General features: G+C 39.9%; 1 protein-coding gene across 3 annotated transcripts in view; it reads right to left on the bottom strand.

Annotated features, from left to right (window-relative positions):
* The window catches only part of SPATA16 (spermatogenesis associated 16), a 211,815-nt gene that overhangs the window by 154,746 nt on the left and 42,476 nt on the right, over positions 1-14,593 (bottom strand). For all 3 annotated transcript variants that reach the window (XM_034438961.3, XM_034438964.2, XM_034438965.3), the window contains exon 3: positions 313-458. In XM_034438961.3, the coding sequence (XP_034294852.2) occupies positions 313-458 (146 nt within the window). The remainder of the gene's footprint in view (positions 1-312; positions 459-14,593) is intronic.

Here is a 14,593-nt window from a genome sequence, read left to right as displayed (position 1 = left end):
TGGTGCACTGAAGACGAGTTGAACTATACTTTCATTCTGGTTAGATATGAATAAAAGTCATTTGACATTTCCTAGGCAGTAAAGATAGGGTAGATGACACAACACTGCATTTGCTGGATCACGAGATCATGCATGATCTTGGACAACTTTTCACACATACGTACACACACACAAACACACACACACACACGACTGACCTTTGAGCATCCATTTATAAGTATGTGTTTGAGGGTTTCTCGAAAGAAAGAAAGAAAGAAAGAAAGAAAGAAAGAAAGAAAGAAAGAAAAATGCATCATGGCATTTTGTTCTTACCTGTGAGAATGATTCAGAGCAAGATCAGGCTTTCTCATCTTCAAGTAGCAGATTACAAGCTTGGTTTCAATAAAACTGGCAATACTTGAAATATCTCTTGGAGAGGCTTCAAAAGGCTTCCCTAAAGCTGCACCTTTGCTGCAAAGCTTCAAAAAAGAAAAAAAAGAAAAAGAAAAAGAAAAAGAAAAAGAAAAAGAAAAGAAAAGAAAAGAAAAGAAAAGAAAAGAAAAGAAGCCGAAACATGAAACAAAGTTAAAACATCAACTTACTTCCAGTTTGATAATAAGTAAATTACATTCTGGAATGAAATGAAATATAGTATGATCTAGGTTTTGCATAGATAAACATACAGTGCTAACAATATAACCTTGAAGGAGAAGTTAATATTGTTAACCTTGTAGCCTTTAAGGAGGGAGTTAATATTCAGAGATATGGATTTACCTCTGGCCAAATTTATTCATATGATTCGATTTGATTCCTGTCCATCTCACCTAGAGGCAACTCTGGGGCACTTGCAAACATTATAAGTCAGTAAAACATTGAATAATAATAATAATAATAATAATAATAATAATAAAAATCATGATAACAGTTTATGATTAAACTGTTTATAAAGATGGGGAGGAAGGGGTCAGATGCATGGCGGGAAGTGGGCAGGGGTGGGTTTTACTTACCTTTACTACCGGTTTGCAATGGGGCCACGCGCAAGCGCAGAAGCTTCTGCACATGCGCAGAAGCATTTTGATGACATCAGGGTCAGTGGGCGGAGCCTCCTGCTGGTTTTACTATCGGTTCTATAGAACCGGTGCGAACCGGGGGCAACCCACCACTGGAGGCGGGGTCTTGTCTTAATCCATCAGCCACCTCCCGCAGGATGCATCCCCATTGAGGCACCAGGCGAGAGCCAGGGTTTCAGGCCAATAGTGGGATTCAATTTTTTTTTACTACCGGTTCTGTGGGCGTGGCTTGGTGGGCGTGGCAGGGGAAGGATACTGTAAAATCTCCATTCCCATCCCACTCCGGGGGAAGGTTACTGCAAAATCCCCATTTCCTCCTGATCAGCTGGGACTCGGGAGGCAGAGAATAGATGGGGGCGGGCCCAGTCAGAGGTAATATTTACCAGTTCTCCGAACTACTCAAAATTTCACCACTGATCTACACCCATAACAGCTTCACAGGCTATGCATTCCCTTCTCCTCATGTTGGAGGACGATTAAGTGCTATTCCTTGACTAAGATGCCCAAAGAGACTTTTTTGAACATATGATGGATGAACTGTATGGACCATTAGAAACGTTTTCTCCAAGCGATAAGACAAAGAGTTTGATTTTCATATCCCTCAGTCAGAGAGAAAAGGTAATTCCCCAAAGAAATTTTAAAAACTCCTTTTTCAATTGTTTTACTTGCACAGCTCTGAAGAGTTTCAGATTTGCTTGAATCTATCCACCAAGAAAATTGTGGGGGGGGGGGGGGAAATTAACGGAAAAATTATGTTAAAAAGGAAATCATTTCTGCTCTTAATTCTTGCTTTATGGAAGGGAATCACATGAGAAGTGGATTGCAGAATGCTTTACGGATGCAACAGATTTATTTTCAGGTTTCATCCGTATTCTTCTTCCATGAAATGCAATATAGAACAATCACCCTATCATTGCATGCCTTAAAAGCATTCTGAGATTCAAATCCAAGGTTTTCTCCCTATTAATATGGAGCAATTCAGGCAGCACCATAGGAAGACAGCAATTTTCTCTCCATTTCATATCTCCTTTTTTTGTGTGATGACAGTGGTTGCAACCTGCATCATTGGATTTCTGACACTTGGGCACCAAATGTCTTGGAGAAGTAAGTTTGGAGGGATATATTAAATAAGGTAATGTATTAGAGAGAATAACTTATTTCCATTGAATGTCACTTTCCTCTCTTCCCAGTTCCCTCTGTGGCTTCTTTTGCTAACATTATCAATCGTTATTAGTTGTAAGCATTGTTGATATGCTTACCTCCAATTAATCACTACTTCTGGTTTAATTGTAAGAAAAGGATGGGAAGATTTGCTTTTGATAAAAACAGTTTAAAGCTAGGGAATTTGGATGGGGGAAAATACAAATGTTATTCTCACTTAACCTCTAACTGAAATTCATCTTTTCATTTAATAATGAATATAGGCAATCAAGTAATTTAAGGCCTCTAGACTCGAAAAAATATTGATTAACTTCAAAAATACCTCAGTTTTGTGGCAGTCTTAAGGGGCTGCCATACAGAAGGGGGGGGTTGACCTATTCTCCTGAAGACAGAACAAGAAGCAATGGATGGAAACTAATCAAGGAGAGACCCAACCTAGAACTAAGGAGAAATTTCCTGATAGAACAATTAATCACTGGAATGGCTTGACTTCAGAAACTGCAAGTGCTCCATCACTGGAGATTTTTAAGAAGAGATTGGACAGCCATTTGTCTGAAATTGTATAGGGTCTCCTACTTGAACAAGGAGTTGAAGTAGAAGACTTCCAAGGTCCTTTCCAATTTTGTTATTCAGGCGCTAAATTATTTCAATTTCATTGGCATTTGGGACGCTTATATAGGATAGTGTTAAGATTGGAAAAGGAAGCACTTTGCCTTCTGGAGGCCTCACGTTTCTATTTCCAGCCTGATTTACCAGACCAGAAACCCTAAAATCAAGCCACAGAAACCAAGTCTTGAATTTGAGCAGGCTCACAGTTTCTCATGGTCGAGGGACAAAAGTGTTCCGTGAGTTGTTAATCCTAATTTAGTGTGACATAGCCTGTGACTAAGAGAAATGTAGACTGGAGAAAAAATTAATTTGGGAGGAAAGAATGGAGAAAGAAGAGAAGTGCTTCCATTCTTGGGTCTTGTTTTATAGCTTCTCCTTTCTCCTATAAAGAGATTCATAGAAACATGGAATATATGGACTAGAAGGGATCATGAGCAACAAAGATGATTAGTAGACTGGAGGCTAAAACATATGAACAGTTGCTGGAACTGGGTGTGTCTTGTCTGATGAAAAGAAGGACTAGGGGTGAAATGATAGCAGTGTTCAATATGTCAGGGGCTGCCACAGAGAAGAGGGAGTCTAGATGTTCTCCAAAGCACCTGAGGGCAGGACAAGGAGCAATGGGTGGAAATTAATCAAGGAGAGAAGCAACTTAGAACTAAGGAGAAAATTCCTGACAGCTAGAACAATTAATCAGTGGAACAACTTGCCTCCAGAAGTTGTGAATGCTCCAACACTGGAAGTTCTTAAGAAGATATTGGATAACCATTTGTCTGAAGGGTTTCCTGCCTAATCAGGGGGTTAGACTAGAAGACCTCCAAGGTTCCTTCCAACTCTGTAATTCTATTTTATATAGATTAGCTTAGTCCCGCCTCCTGCTTGGTGCAGAAAGCTATTAATTTCAAGAATGCCCTTCCAGCCTCCATCTGAAAATCTCCAGCAAGGGGAGCCTATCATCTTTTAAGGCAGATTTTCATTACTTAACACTACTGGGAAATTCTTCTCAACTGGGAAATTCTTCTCAACCTGAACCTTTATTTTTAATTTTAGCTTGTTGATCCTTTCTTGCTTTCAGTTTCAATAGAGAATGGGACCATCTACTCTTGTAAAGGACCAGTTGTTTAGGTATTTATTTTTAAAGCTTGGAGCCTTGGTAGTACAGGGGTTTAAGGCACCCTGTTATTAAGCTTATTAAGACCAGCTGCCTGCAATTACTGCAGGGTTCGAATCTCGCCAAGGCTCAAGGTTGACTCAGCCTTCCATCCTTTCTAAGGTAGGTGAAATGAGGACCCAGTTTGTGGGGGCAATAAGCTGACTTTGTATAAATATACAAAAGGATGAAGGCTATTGCTGAGCACATTGTAAGCCGCCCTGAGCCTTCGGAGAAGGGCGGCATATAAATCAAATTAAAAAAAAAAAAAAAAAGCTGCTATGCCTAGTTCCTTAAAGTGATTCTTAGAAAACTTGATTTTCCTGACCCCTTGCCAATCTGACGGCTTTCTTCTGACCCATCTATAGTTCTCCATATTCCTTTGAAAGTGCAGAGTATAAATATTGCTCACCACGATTTAGATGCAGATGTTCAGTTAAACACAGCCCAATGCATTTGGCATTGTCTTTGTAGCTATGGGAATCTCACTGCTTCGTCATGTTCATGTGGCAGTCCACTAATTTTCCTGGAAGCTTCTTCCATATGCAGTTGCCAACTCAGGTCTCTGTCATCTGTTATCTATGCATTTCATTTTTCCTACCCAGATAGAGGACAGCCATTTGTCCAGGGTGGAATAAGGCCTTGGGCAGGGGGTTGGACTAGAAGATCTCTAGGGTCCCTCCCAATCAGGGGTGAAATCCAGCAGGTTCTGACAGGTTCTGGAGAACCGGTAGCAGAAATTTTGAGCAGTTCAGAGAACTGGCAAATATCACCTCTGGCTGGCCCCAGAGTGGGGTGGGAATGGAAATTTTGCAATATCCTTCCCCCAGGAGTGGGAGGGAATGGGGATTTTGCAGTATCCTTTCCCTGAGTGGGGTGGGAATGGAGATTTTGCAATATCCTTCCCTTGCCATCCCCACCAAGCCACGCCCACAGAACCAGTAGTAAAAAAATTTGGATTTCACCACTGCTCCCAATTCTATTATTCTATGATTCTGTCACCTTATACCCAGGTTTGGCCCAATATCCAAACCTACCAAGATCATTGTGACTTGTGATGTGTAGGGCATTACAAATATGATTATCATGACTTTCATTCTGTCCTCTAAATCACTCACACTGTAAGTATGTTTAAGAGCAGTGGGTTGAAGTATGGATCTTATTTGCTATTTCCTTCCAGGCAATGCAGAACCGTTTACAAGTATCTTTGGAGTGAAGTTATTCAACTAATTGCATTTTACTGGCATACAATATCCTATAGCCCATATTTTTCTATCTTGCCCAGAAAGATATGAGGGGTGATCTTATTAGACATCTTACTGATACAAAGACATTCTATGCCTACACTTGGTCTACCAAATGAATCACTCACAAAAAGAGATTAGTCTGACTTGACTTGTTCTTGGCAAAACCATCTTAATAGCTTTCTTTTCTACATACGCACATAAGTGCTGTGCACCAATGACTTTGCCCAGCCCGGATGTTAAACCAACTGATTCACTTAGGTTGGAAGTACAGATAGTCCACAACTTACAACCGTCACTTAATAATCATTCAACTTTAGGAAGGACCTCTCCAAAGCTACTCATGACCCATTTTTGAAGGTACAATGGCTGCATCCCCCCCCCCGTGGTCACATGATTGAATTTGGGATGCTTGATAACTGGGCCACCTTTGTGGCTGTTTGCCTTGTCTCACAGTCACATGACAAGGTGCAACTTTTTGCCAGTTTCCAGCATTTACTTCTGGTTTCTGGCAAAAAAACACCCATTTGGGAAAATGGATTTGCTTAATGACTATGTTGTTTACCTCACAATCACCACAAAAATGAGGTTTGGTTATATGATGGCTTGGCTTACAACTACAATGACTTACCACCAGTGATGGGTTGCCCCCGGTTCAGACCGGTTTGCAAGAACCGGTAGTAAAACCGTCGGGAGGCCTTGCCCACTGCCCTGGATGTCGTCATCGGCGATCTGCGCATGCGCAGAAGCAAGGGGCGCACCGAGCTTTGCTCGCATGCGTGCGTGATCCCGTTGCAAACCTGTAGTAAAGGTAAGTAGAACCCACCCCTGCTTACCACCATCATTCTGGGCTTAATTACAATAATGAGTTGAGAACTACCTGGACTGTTTTTTCCCCGTTTTCAATCTGAGAAGAAGTCAGAAGGACTTCAAAACCTTGGAACATGCTACATAAATGCTAAATATGACACCTCTTTTAGATGATCTTGCCTTTTCCAGGAAAAAAAAAAAAGAGGATCGTGTAAGACACTCCTCAGTTTCAAATCGCCATATCATCTTGTTATATGTAAGCGCTGTAAACAGTTCATTACTTGCAATTTTACTCCTATCATGTATATATCCTTTGAAGTGTTCCAGTGGGGATAAGATCTAAATGCAACTAAAACTCACTGAGAAATATTTTCAAACATCCCAGAAAACACCAAAGTGTTGTCAAACATTTGGATATTTGTTTGGAGGTAACATCAACCTTTAAGACTTGATGGAGTTTATGTATTTTTCTTATTTGCAGGCTGCATATATTTATGTGTATGAGTGTGTGCATATATAGGTACTTATCTATATATCTGTATGCCCTTAATAATTTCCCCAAATTCAAAAGTAAGGGGACTCTCAGTTTTTAAATACTGACAAATGTGAGGGGGGGGTTTGCATTAAAGATGTCCTCCGAATTCTTTGAAAGGAAACTTTTATTGATTTGCGAATTCTGAAGAATTCAGTTCTTCACATTTGAAGAATTTATTGAACGTTTTGATATAGTTTGGAAAGAATGAACTTGAATTTAAAGTGTTGCAATGCCATTAATTGTCCTATGGGGAAATCTCAGGATAGTTTTCCTTGAAAAGAAAAAGATACAGAAAACAGCAAAACAAATGACCAAAGAGCGAAAGAAGATTATATTTGAAACTTTTTATCTTGTAGGAAAACAATATGCGACTTGCTTTGCTGTGGTTTTTCATGATTTGATAAACTTTGGCGCAAAATACACATTTCCCCCCACCCGCCCATTTATTAAACAAACAGATAACGTTGAGTTTAATTTCCCAGCCAATCTTTGCAAGCATCATTTACTATCAGAATATTGCATAACCCTACTCCCTTTTTCTGCTGCCCATTTTGTAATAAAAACAGTAACTTGAGATTCTAAATTGCCGAGTGACTTAATACTTTCCCACCTCTGCTTAATATTATATAGCATAATTTTTATACTTGCTTGGATACAGTAGGTACTGTATAAATTTGGTTTTATATATACATGTGTTATTCTCTTTGCATAGACTACCTATATCCTAATTTACAGTTAAGGAAGGACTTATAAATACAGATGACCATTTCCTGCCACCTTTTGGGTCTTCCATTAACCTTGATTCTAACCAGGGCCATCTGTATTGGGTAGATAAGCTCTGCAGACTTTCTTTCCCTTCTTCCTTGTCAATCTTCCTGAACTCCTTTTTGGACTTAACCCTCCAACTAACAAGCCTTCAGCAGTCTAAAACCTTCCTAATCCAACTCAAATTTCCCACGCCACATTGTTCTTTATTAAGATCATACCCCTTCAACAGTCAAGGCTATCTACCAACTATCATAGTTTCCAGCCATTATGACCTTGTTTTCTAGTTCTCCCATCTCCTTCTTCTCAAAGTTTAAAATTTTGCATCTAATGCCAGCCCAGATCTGTGGCCTCTCCTTTTCTCTTCAGTTGTGAACATTTTCTATGAAAACTAAATTATGCCCTGCTCCCACCTATTGCTTATCAGCAAAACTAGCACAAAGTGTTTGATTAAATTTCTGTGGTGATATGTGAATAGCCAGCAGGAGCCCAAGGCTGATTGCAGATTGTCACAACAAGGAGTTGTGATAGAGGATACGATTAAGTTATTGTCCCCATATCTTGCTTATGGAAGAAGCTGGTCGAATGCTATAGAAACTAAACGGTTGACTCCGCATGGATTACTTCTGACTGTTCAAGGTTTTTCGGAGCTTCTTCAGTGATCATGTAACATATTGATGTTTTCTTATTACAGAAATAGTTGCTCAAGACAAACCTATGGTAAATTACTCAACCTAAGTAGAACATTCATTATGATTGCTATTGCTGTCAAACGTGTAGCCATTTAATAATTTCAGTCATTCTGACACTGTTCTATATAAGGATTTGTGTCTAAACTGCTGTGAATGTTTCCCTTTTTGGTATGGCCTTGATTTCTTCCAGGAAGTCCGTTTTATGGAAGGTTATGGTACTACACTTTGGAGTATAGCACACCATTCATTGCAATTTGATAGATTGTAGGTAGATTGTAGGCAGATTTAGGCCTTCAACCTAAATTTATTGTACCTGATGAAGAAAAAAATATTCTGGATGTGTTATCCAATACTGAATTCCGGGCAAGAGAATGGGAAACTAGTACAATGAACCACTTCCCAACAAGTATCTTCCAAATGCTTTGATAGATAGTAGTGGGTTCCACATATCTTTACTACCGGTTCGGAACTGTGAGTGTGCGTGGTCGCGTGCTCACTTTGCTCGCGCATAGCACTTCTGCACATGTGCAGAACCTTCTGCACATGCACAGAGCGTCCGTGATGACGTCCGGGTGGGTGGGCGGAGCCTCCCACCGCTGCCACTACCAGTTTGCCTGAACCGGTGTGAACCGGTAAAAACCCATCACTGCTTTGGGACTATAACTTAAACTGTATTTTAGGACTGAGAGTTTCAGAAATTACACATCTGAAGGGAGTCAGATTGAAAAAGGGAGCAGCAAATGATTGAATGAGTTGCTATCTGTGTATCTGTGTGTTTATATAAAAAAGAAAAAATAAGTACAAATTATATTTTAGTGCTATCACTGCTCACTGTTCAATCTGCCTTACTTCCTTAAGCAATTCAACATTTTAGTGACAGCTTAGGATACATTTTCAGCTGAGTGAGCTGATTTAAAAAAAAAATCATGTTTTTATTGCTAATGAGTGATGTGTAAATAACTTCCTGCACAATATCTTGAAATTTTCATTTCATCTTAATTCAATACTAAATCTACATGCAGCTGCCATCCAAGTGCCTCTAAATTTACTAGCCTTTATGCAAACTCTTTCGCAATTGCTGTCATTGAGTTATATTATCTGTTATTCTTGTGGCGCTGTCGATGAGCTAGGTGGACATCGACATGGTTGGGAGTCTGAAGTGCATGGTAATACCTTGGCCCAGGAAGGTTTTTATGGGTGACTTGTATTAACTAGGGTAGTTATCTATTCTTGGAATTTGTTTGCAATACCCTAGATGTACGTACTGAATGCTGGTTCAGATAACTGGGCCCTTTGGTTTGTAGCAAAACATATATACCTAAACCTGCAACCAAACTTACTTAGCATAGTGTCAAAGTAGATCTTGTCTACTTATCTACTCTTAATAAATGGAAAAAATATTTAGGAGTTAGTACTTCCATATTACACTATTGATTTTTTAAATATGCTACTGGTACATTGGTGGGTTGGACCTGGTTCGCACCAGTTCTATAGAACCGGTAGTAAAACCAGTAGGAGGCTCCGCCCACCGATCCTGATGTCATCAAAATGCTTCTGCGCTTGTGCAGAAGAGCATGCGCGTGTGCGGCCCCGCTACAAACTGGTAGAAAAAGTAAGTAGAACCCACCCCTGTACTGGTATGAATATGCTGCTTCTTGGATTATCTGGGAGCCTATTTAGATAGATAATTTGAAATCAGCTCATTAGCTACATTTAAATCAGATCTTGTATTGTACCATATATGTATTGATCAAACAGTCTGGCTGCATTAAAAGCATTTTCACTGCATTATCTTTCCTCCCAAAAAAATAGCATATGTAAGTTTTTGGTAAAGATCATTTATGTCCAGCACTGATTGACCAATGATTGTGATATGAGTGCTTATGTCTGGGACAGATATGAGCTGACAGGATTGTTTCACTATGGGGCCCTTCGGTTAAATAATGTCATCTTTTGGGACTTCAGAAATGTGCCTTCTCTGTTATGGCACCTGGCAGAGGAATGAGATTCCCTTGGAGATCCAGGTGGCTCCCACCTTGATGGTATTTGAGAGGGCCGTAAAGACATACAGTAGCTGTTCTCCAAGGCTTGGGCTAAATTGGCTGGATGACCCTTATGGCAGGGCTGTCAAACTCCTGGCCCATGGGCTGAATGCATCACGCGCTGGCCACACCCACGCCCAGTTTAGCAAAGGGGGATAAAGTCCCGATACGTCACGTGACACTGCCACGATGACGTGAGTTTGACACCCCTGCTTTATGGAATGAATTTGTACATGTTTTATGTTTTGGCAGGAGTTGCCATTTTTTTCCTTTATTTTTCCTTTTTCTTTATTCATCTTATGTTTTGGTGGTGCAGCCTGGTGGTGCAGTGGACTAAACTACTGTTAAAGTAGTATTTAGCTGCCAGCTGCCTGCAATTACTGCGAGTTCAATTCTCACCAGGCTCAAGGTTGACTCAGCCTTCCATCCTTCCGAGGTAGGTAAAATGAGGACCCGGTTTGTGGGGGCAATAAGCTGACTTTGTATAAAATAGAACACCGCTTAGGGGGGGCCAAAAGCCCTACTAAGCAGGTATATACAAAAGTATGAAGGCTATTGCTTAAAAGCATTGTAAGCCGCCCTGAGTCTCCGGAGAAGGGCGGCATATAAATCAAACTAATAAATAAATAAATAAATAAATAAATATTAAATAAAATTTATATTTTATTTTTTTATTTTAAATGTTATTTTATTAATATCACATTGTGAGCTACCAGAGTTATTCTGGAGTTGGTCAGTGCCTAGGAACACATAAATTAAATTAAGCATTAACTTTTAATTTTGAAAAGGAAAAGATGAAAGTATGAACAAATGCAGATAATGGCCGGGCTTTATTTTCTGTTTTAAAAATGAAAGGATGAATGGAGTTTGCCTGTAGATTGAGGTTGATGTACACAGCTGGTCAGTGACCTGCCATTCAACTTGATGTAGTTTTCATGCAAATTGTTACATTAGGAAATTGGGTTCCTATTATGAGCAAACAACGTATTGTGTTTTAAAAACGTATAGCCAATATTTCTTTCCTTCCTTCCTTCCTTCCTTCCTTCCTTCCTTCCTTTCTTCCTTCCTTCCTTCCTTCCTCCCTCCCTCCCTCCCTCCCTCCCTCCCTCCCTCTCTCCCTCCCTCTCTGCCTCCCTGCCTCCCTGCCTCCCTTCCTTCTTTCCTTCCCTTCTCAATTTGATGATAAAAAGTATCTTTCTCACTTTTTTCTAAAGAGAAGACAATGAAATTGTCATAAATGTAGTGCAGAGTTCCAAAATTAAATTCTAACACTATGTGGATGTCCTATTTTTCATTACACAATCATCTTTGTTGTAGTATACAGCCTCCCTGATTTCTCGTACTTCAATTTAATTTCCATGGAGGGGAAAAAAAATAATAGTACTTCTTGCCATTCCATTTCCCCAAAGATAAATAACAGTTCTAAAATACATTAGGAATAAATTCCAAAGTACCCTGAGAATAAAATAGAAACACGGGGGCTGGGTTTTTTTTGCAGGAGAGTAAATCTTTTGGAAATATTATATTTTTATGGAATTAAGAGACAGATTTAGGCACATTTTTGCACAAACAATGCTTTAAATATTACTTCTGTATTCCCCTCCCAGAATGAAAATTGTACTCAGAGACAGGGACCCTTCCAGATGGTGAGTTTTTCTGCCATTCAAGTCTTTCAATTTCACATTAATTATAATCAAGGTCATACCAAAAAGGGAACCATTCACAGTAGTTTAGACACAAATCCTTATATAGAACTGTGTCAGAATAACCAAAATTATTAAATGGCTACATGTGTGGCAGCAATAGCAATCATAATGAATGTTTTACTTGGGTTGAGTAATTTACCATGGATGTCTTGAGCAACTATTAATGTCTTGAGATCCTAATCAATAGCATCCAAGAAGTCCTCATCTAACATCAAATCAAGAAGCCCTCAAAGCTATGGCTTGACCGTGAAAGCGCTGAAGCTAAGTCTATTGAAATCAAAGATTTTAGAACATAGAGTGGTTGACCCACTCTATAGGGTCAACCACTCTATAGAGTTGGTTGACCCAACTCAACTGTTTTCCTGATCTCAAATAATGTCATGACCTCCACAAAAAAACCAATCCCCCCCCCAAAATCAAACCAAAAACAAACTCTGTTGTTTTACACAACTGTCTTTGATTCATAAACAAGAGTCACCTTGTGATGGGATGGGTGACAAACATATTTAATAAACAAACTAACTAACTAACTAATGTTTTCAAGTTACCCAATTATTCTTCAAATATGCCCAAGTTACCGCCCCCATTGAATAATCATGTCTGATTGGGGGGGGGTGTAATTACCCCCAGTTTAGGAATCATTGGTATACTATAGAGAGTCTGCGGTTCAAAACATTTGTGAGAAACTGTCCTTGAAAAGTCAAAAGTCTGTAATGTCCACTGAGAAAGACAGAGAGCCAGAGAGATACTTAGCAGAAATTTGCTTAAATAACACAAGCAAAGACCTCCTAAACTTTTTGGTACTATGTTACCTCTTTCTTTTCAAAACCCTTTTTTTGAATGTCATTGCCTGATCATCCCTGAGGCATGGCTGAATATTTGGGTACCTGGCTTAGCAAGGGCACTCAGAATCCTGATTTCATTGGATCGTTGGCCCACTGGCATAGCAAACGTGCCTGTGGGGTCTCCCCTTGAGGTTGCTAAGTTTATCTCACAACACAACAATACCAAGGCAGCCAGATGTAATTTGATTGTAGCATAAAAGCATTTGAGTGATGTGGTGGCCTAGAGGTGGAGCTCTCGCCTCACAATTGGGAGGCTGTGAGATGGATTCTAGGTAGAGAAAGACATTTCTCTCTCTGGGCACAATGAGAATATATCTGCTGAGCAAAACTCCACATTGGTGACAGGAAGGGAATCCGGCCAGTCTGACTCAGCTCCATTCAGTTGCCCAGACTCCACCCTGCAAGGAATTATGGGGTCATTAAAAGAAGAAGATAAATACTAAAATATTTCCTCACTTATATTTACTCCTAATTCAAGAACCCTGAACTGGAAATTTGTTCATAATTATCCAATATGTCTAAGGGGAAAGCGAAGATTTAATTACCTTCATATGTCATCCTGCTGAGCATCATTAAGAGTAGAATAGAGTAGAGTAGAGTAGGGTAGGGAAGGATAGGGTAGAGTGGAGTAGAATAGAGTAGAGTAGGGTAGAGTAGAATAGGGTAGAGTAGAGTAGGGTAGGGTAGGATAGAGTAGAGTAGAGTAGAGCAGAGCAGAGCCGGGTAGGGTAGGGTAGGGTAGGGTAGGGTAGAGTAGAGTAGAGTAGAATAGAATAGAATAGAATAGAATAGAATAGAATAGAATAGAATAGGCCAAGTGTGATTGGATACACAAGGAATTTGTCTCCAGCGTAGAAACTTTCAGTGTACATACAAAGCCACAGAGTAATAATAATCACATGATAAGAGGGGGAAGTAAAGAAGACAGGAAGGATAATAATAATACTACAGCCATACAACATGGGTAAATATATTTAGACATAAGACAGTACTGTGATAATTAGATAGTCAGCAGAGTGATGGCACGAGGGGAAAAAACCCTTTCCCTGTCACTTCCGTGGAAATCTCACTGTGCAGAATAACCTCCTGGCAAAGGAGTAAGACGGTTTCAGGGTGGCAAGGTTAACACTCATTCAGTGCCTTTCCTTCCCTATCGAATAGAATAGGAAAATCCATCAATCACCTGTGCAGGATCTACAGTAAGTTGCTTTTATTGACTTAGTTTTTCCTGTAAGCAGGTTCTGGGTGAAACTAATCGTAGCTGTTATCAGCTAATGTCTTTTGCTGCTGCTGCTGCTGAAATTATATGGAAACAGCCATAACGGATACAGGTAGTCCTTGACTTACAACAGTTCATTTAGTGACCGTTCAAAGTTACAATGGCACTGAAAAAAGTGACTTATGACTGTTTTTCACACTTATGACCATTGCTGCGTCTCCCCTGGTCACGAGATCAAAATTCAGCTACATGGCATCTGACTCATATTTATGACGGTTGCATTGTCCCGGGGCCATGTGATCCCCTTTTGCGACCTTCTTACAAGCAAAATCAATGGGGAAGGTAGATTCACTTAACCACCCTGTGACTAACTTAACAGCTGCAGTGGTTCGCTTAACAACGGTGGCAAAAAAGGTTGTAAAACGGAGCAAAATTCACTTGACAGCTTAGCAACATAAATTTTGGGTTGAATTGTGGTCGTAAGTTGAGGACATGGAGATAAAACAGGGCCGCTGTTGTTCCTTTTTTTTTGTTCTTTTCTGTTCTCTTCTGATCTTTTAATTTAATTTGCTGGTTCACATTCTAACAAAATCCACATTTCACCCTTTCCCACCCACCCCGCTGGGCTATTTCTGTTCGGAGAACCTATTTCTGCTCTCCTATGTGCCGATGATGCATTATTCCTCTCTTTAGTGGGCCTGAGACTGAATTTCTGTGCTCTTGCCCATTACTGCAGCTAGCTATGCGTGACAAGCAAAGTAAAGTT

Source organism: Pantherophis guttatus, chromosome 6 (assembly GCF_059756535.1).
Source record: "Pantherophis guttatus breed Tessera chromosome 6, ASM5975653v1, whole genome shotgun sequence".
Classification (NCBI taxonomy): domain Eukaryota; kingdom Metazoa; phylum Chordata; class Lepidosauria; order Squamata; family Colubridae; genus Pantherophis; species Pantherophis guttatus.
This window is presented reverse-complemented; position numbering and strand designations above follow the sequence as displayed.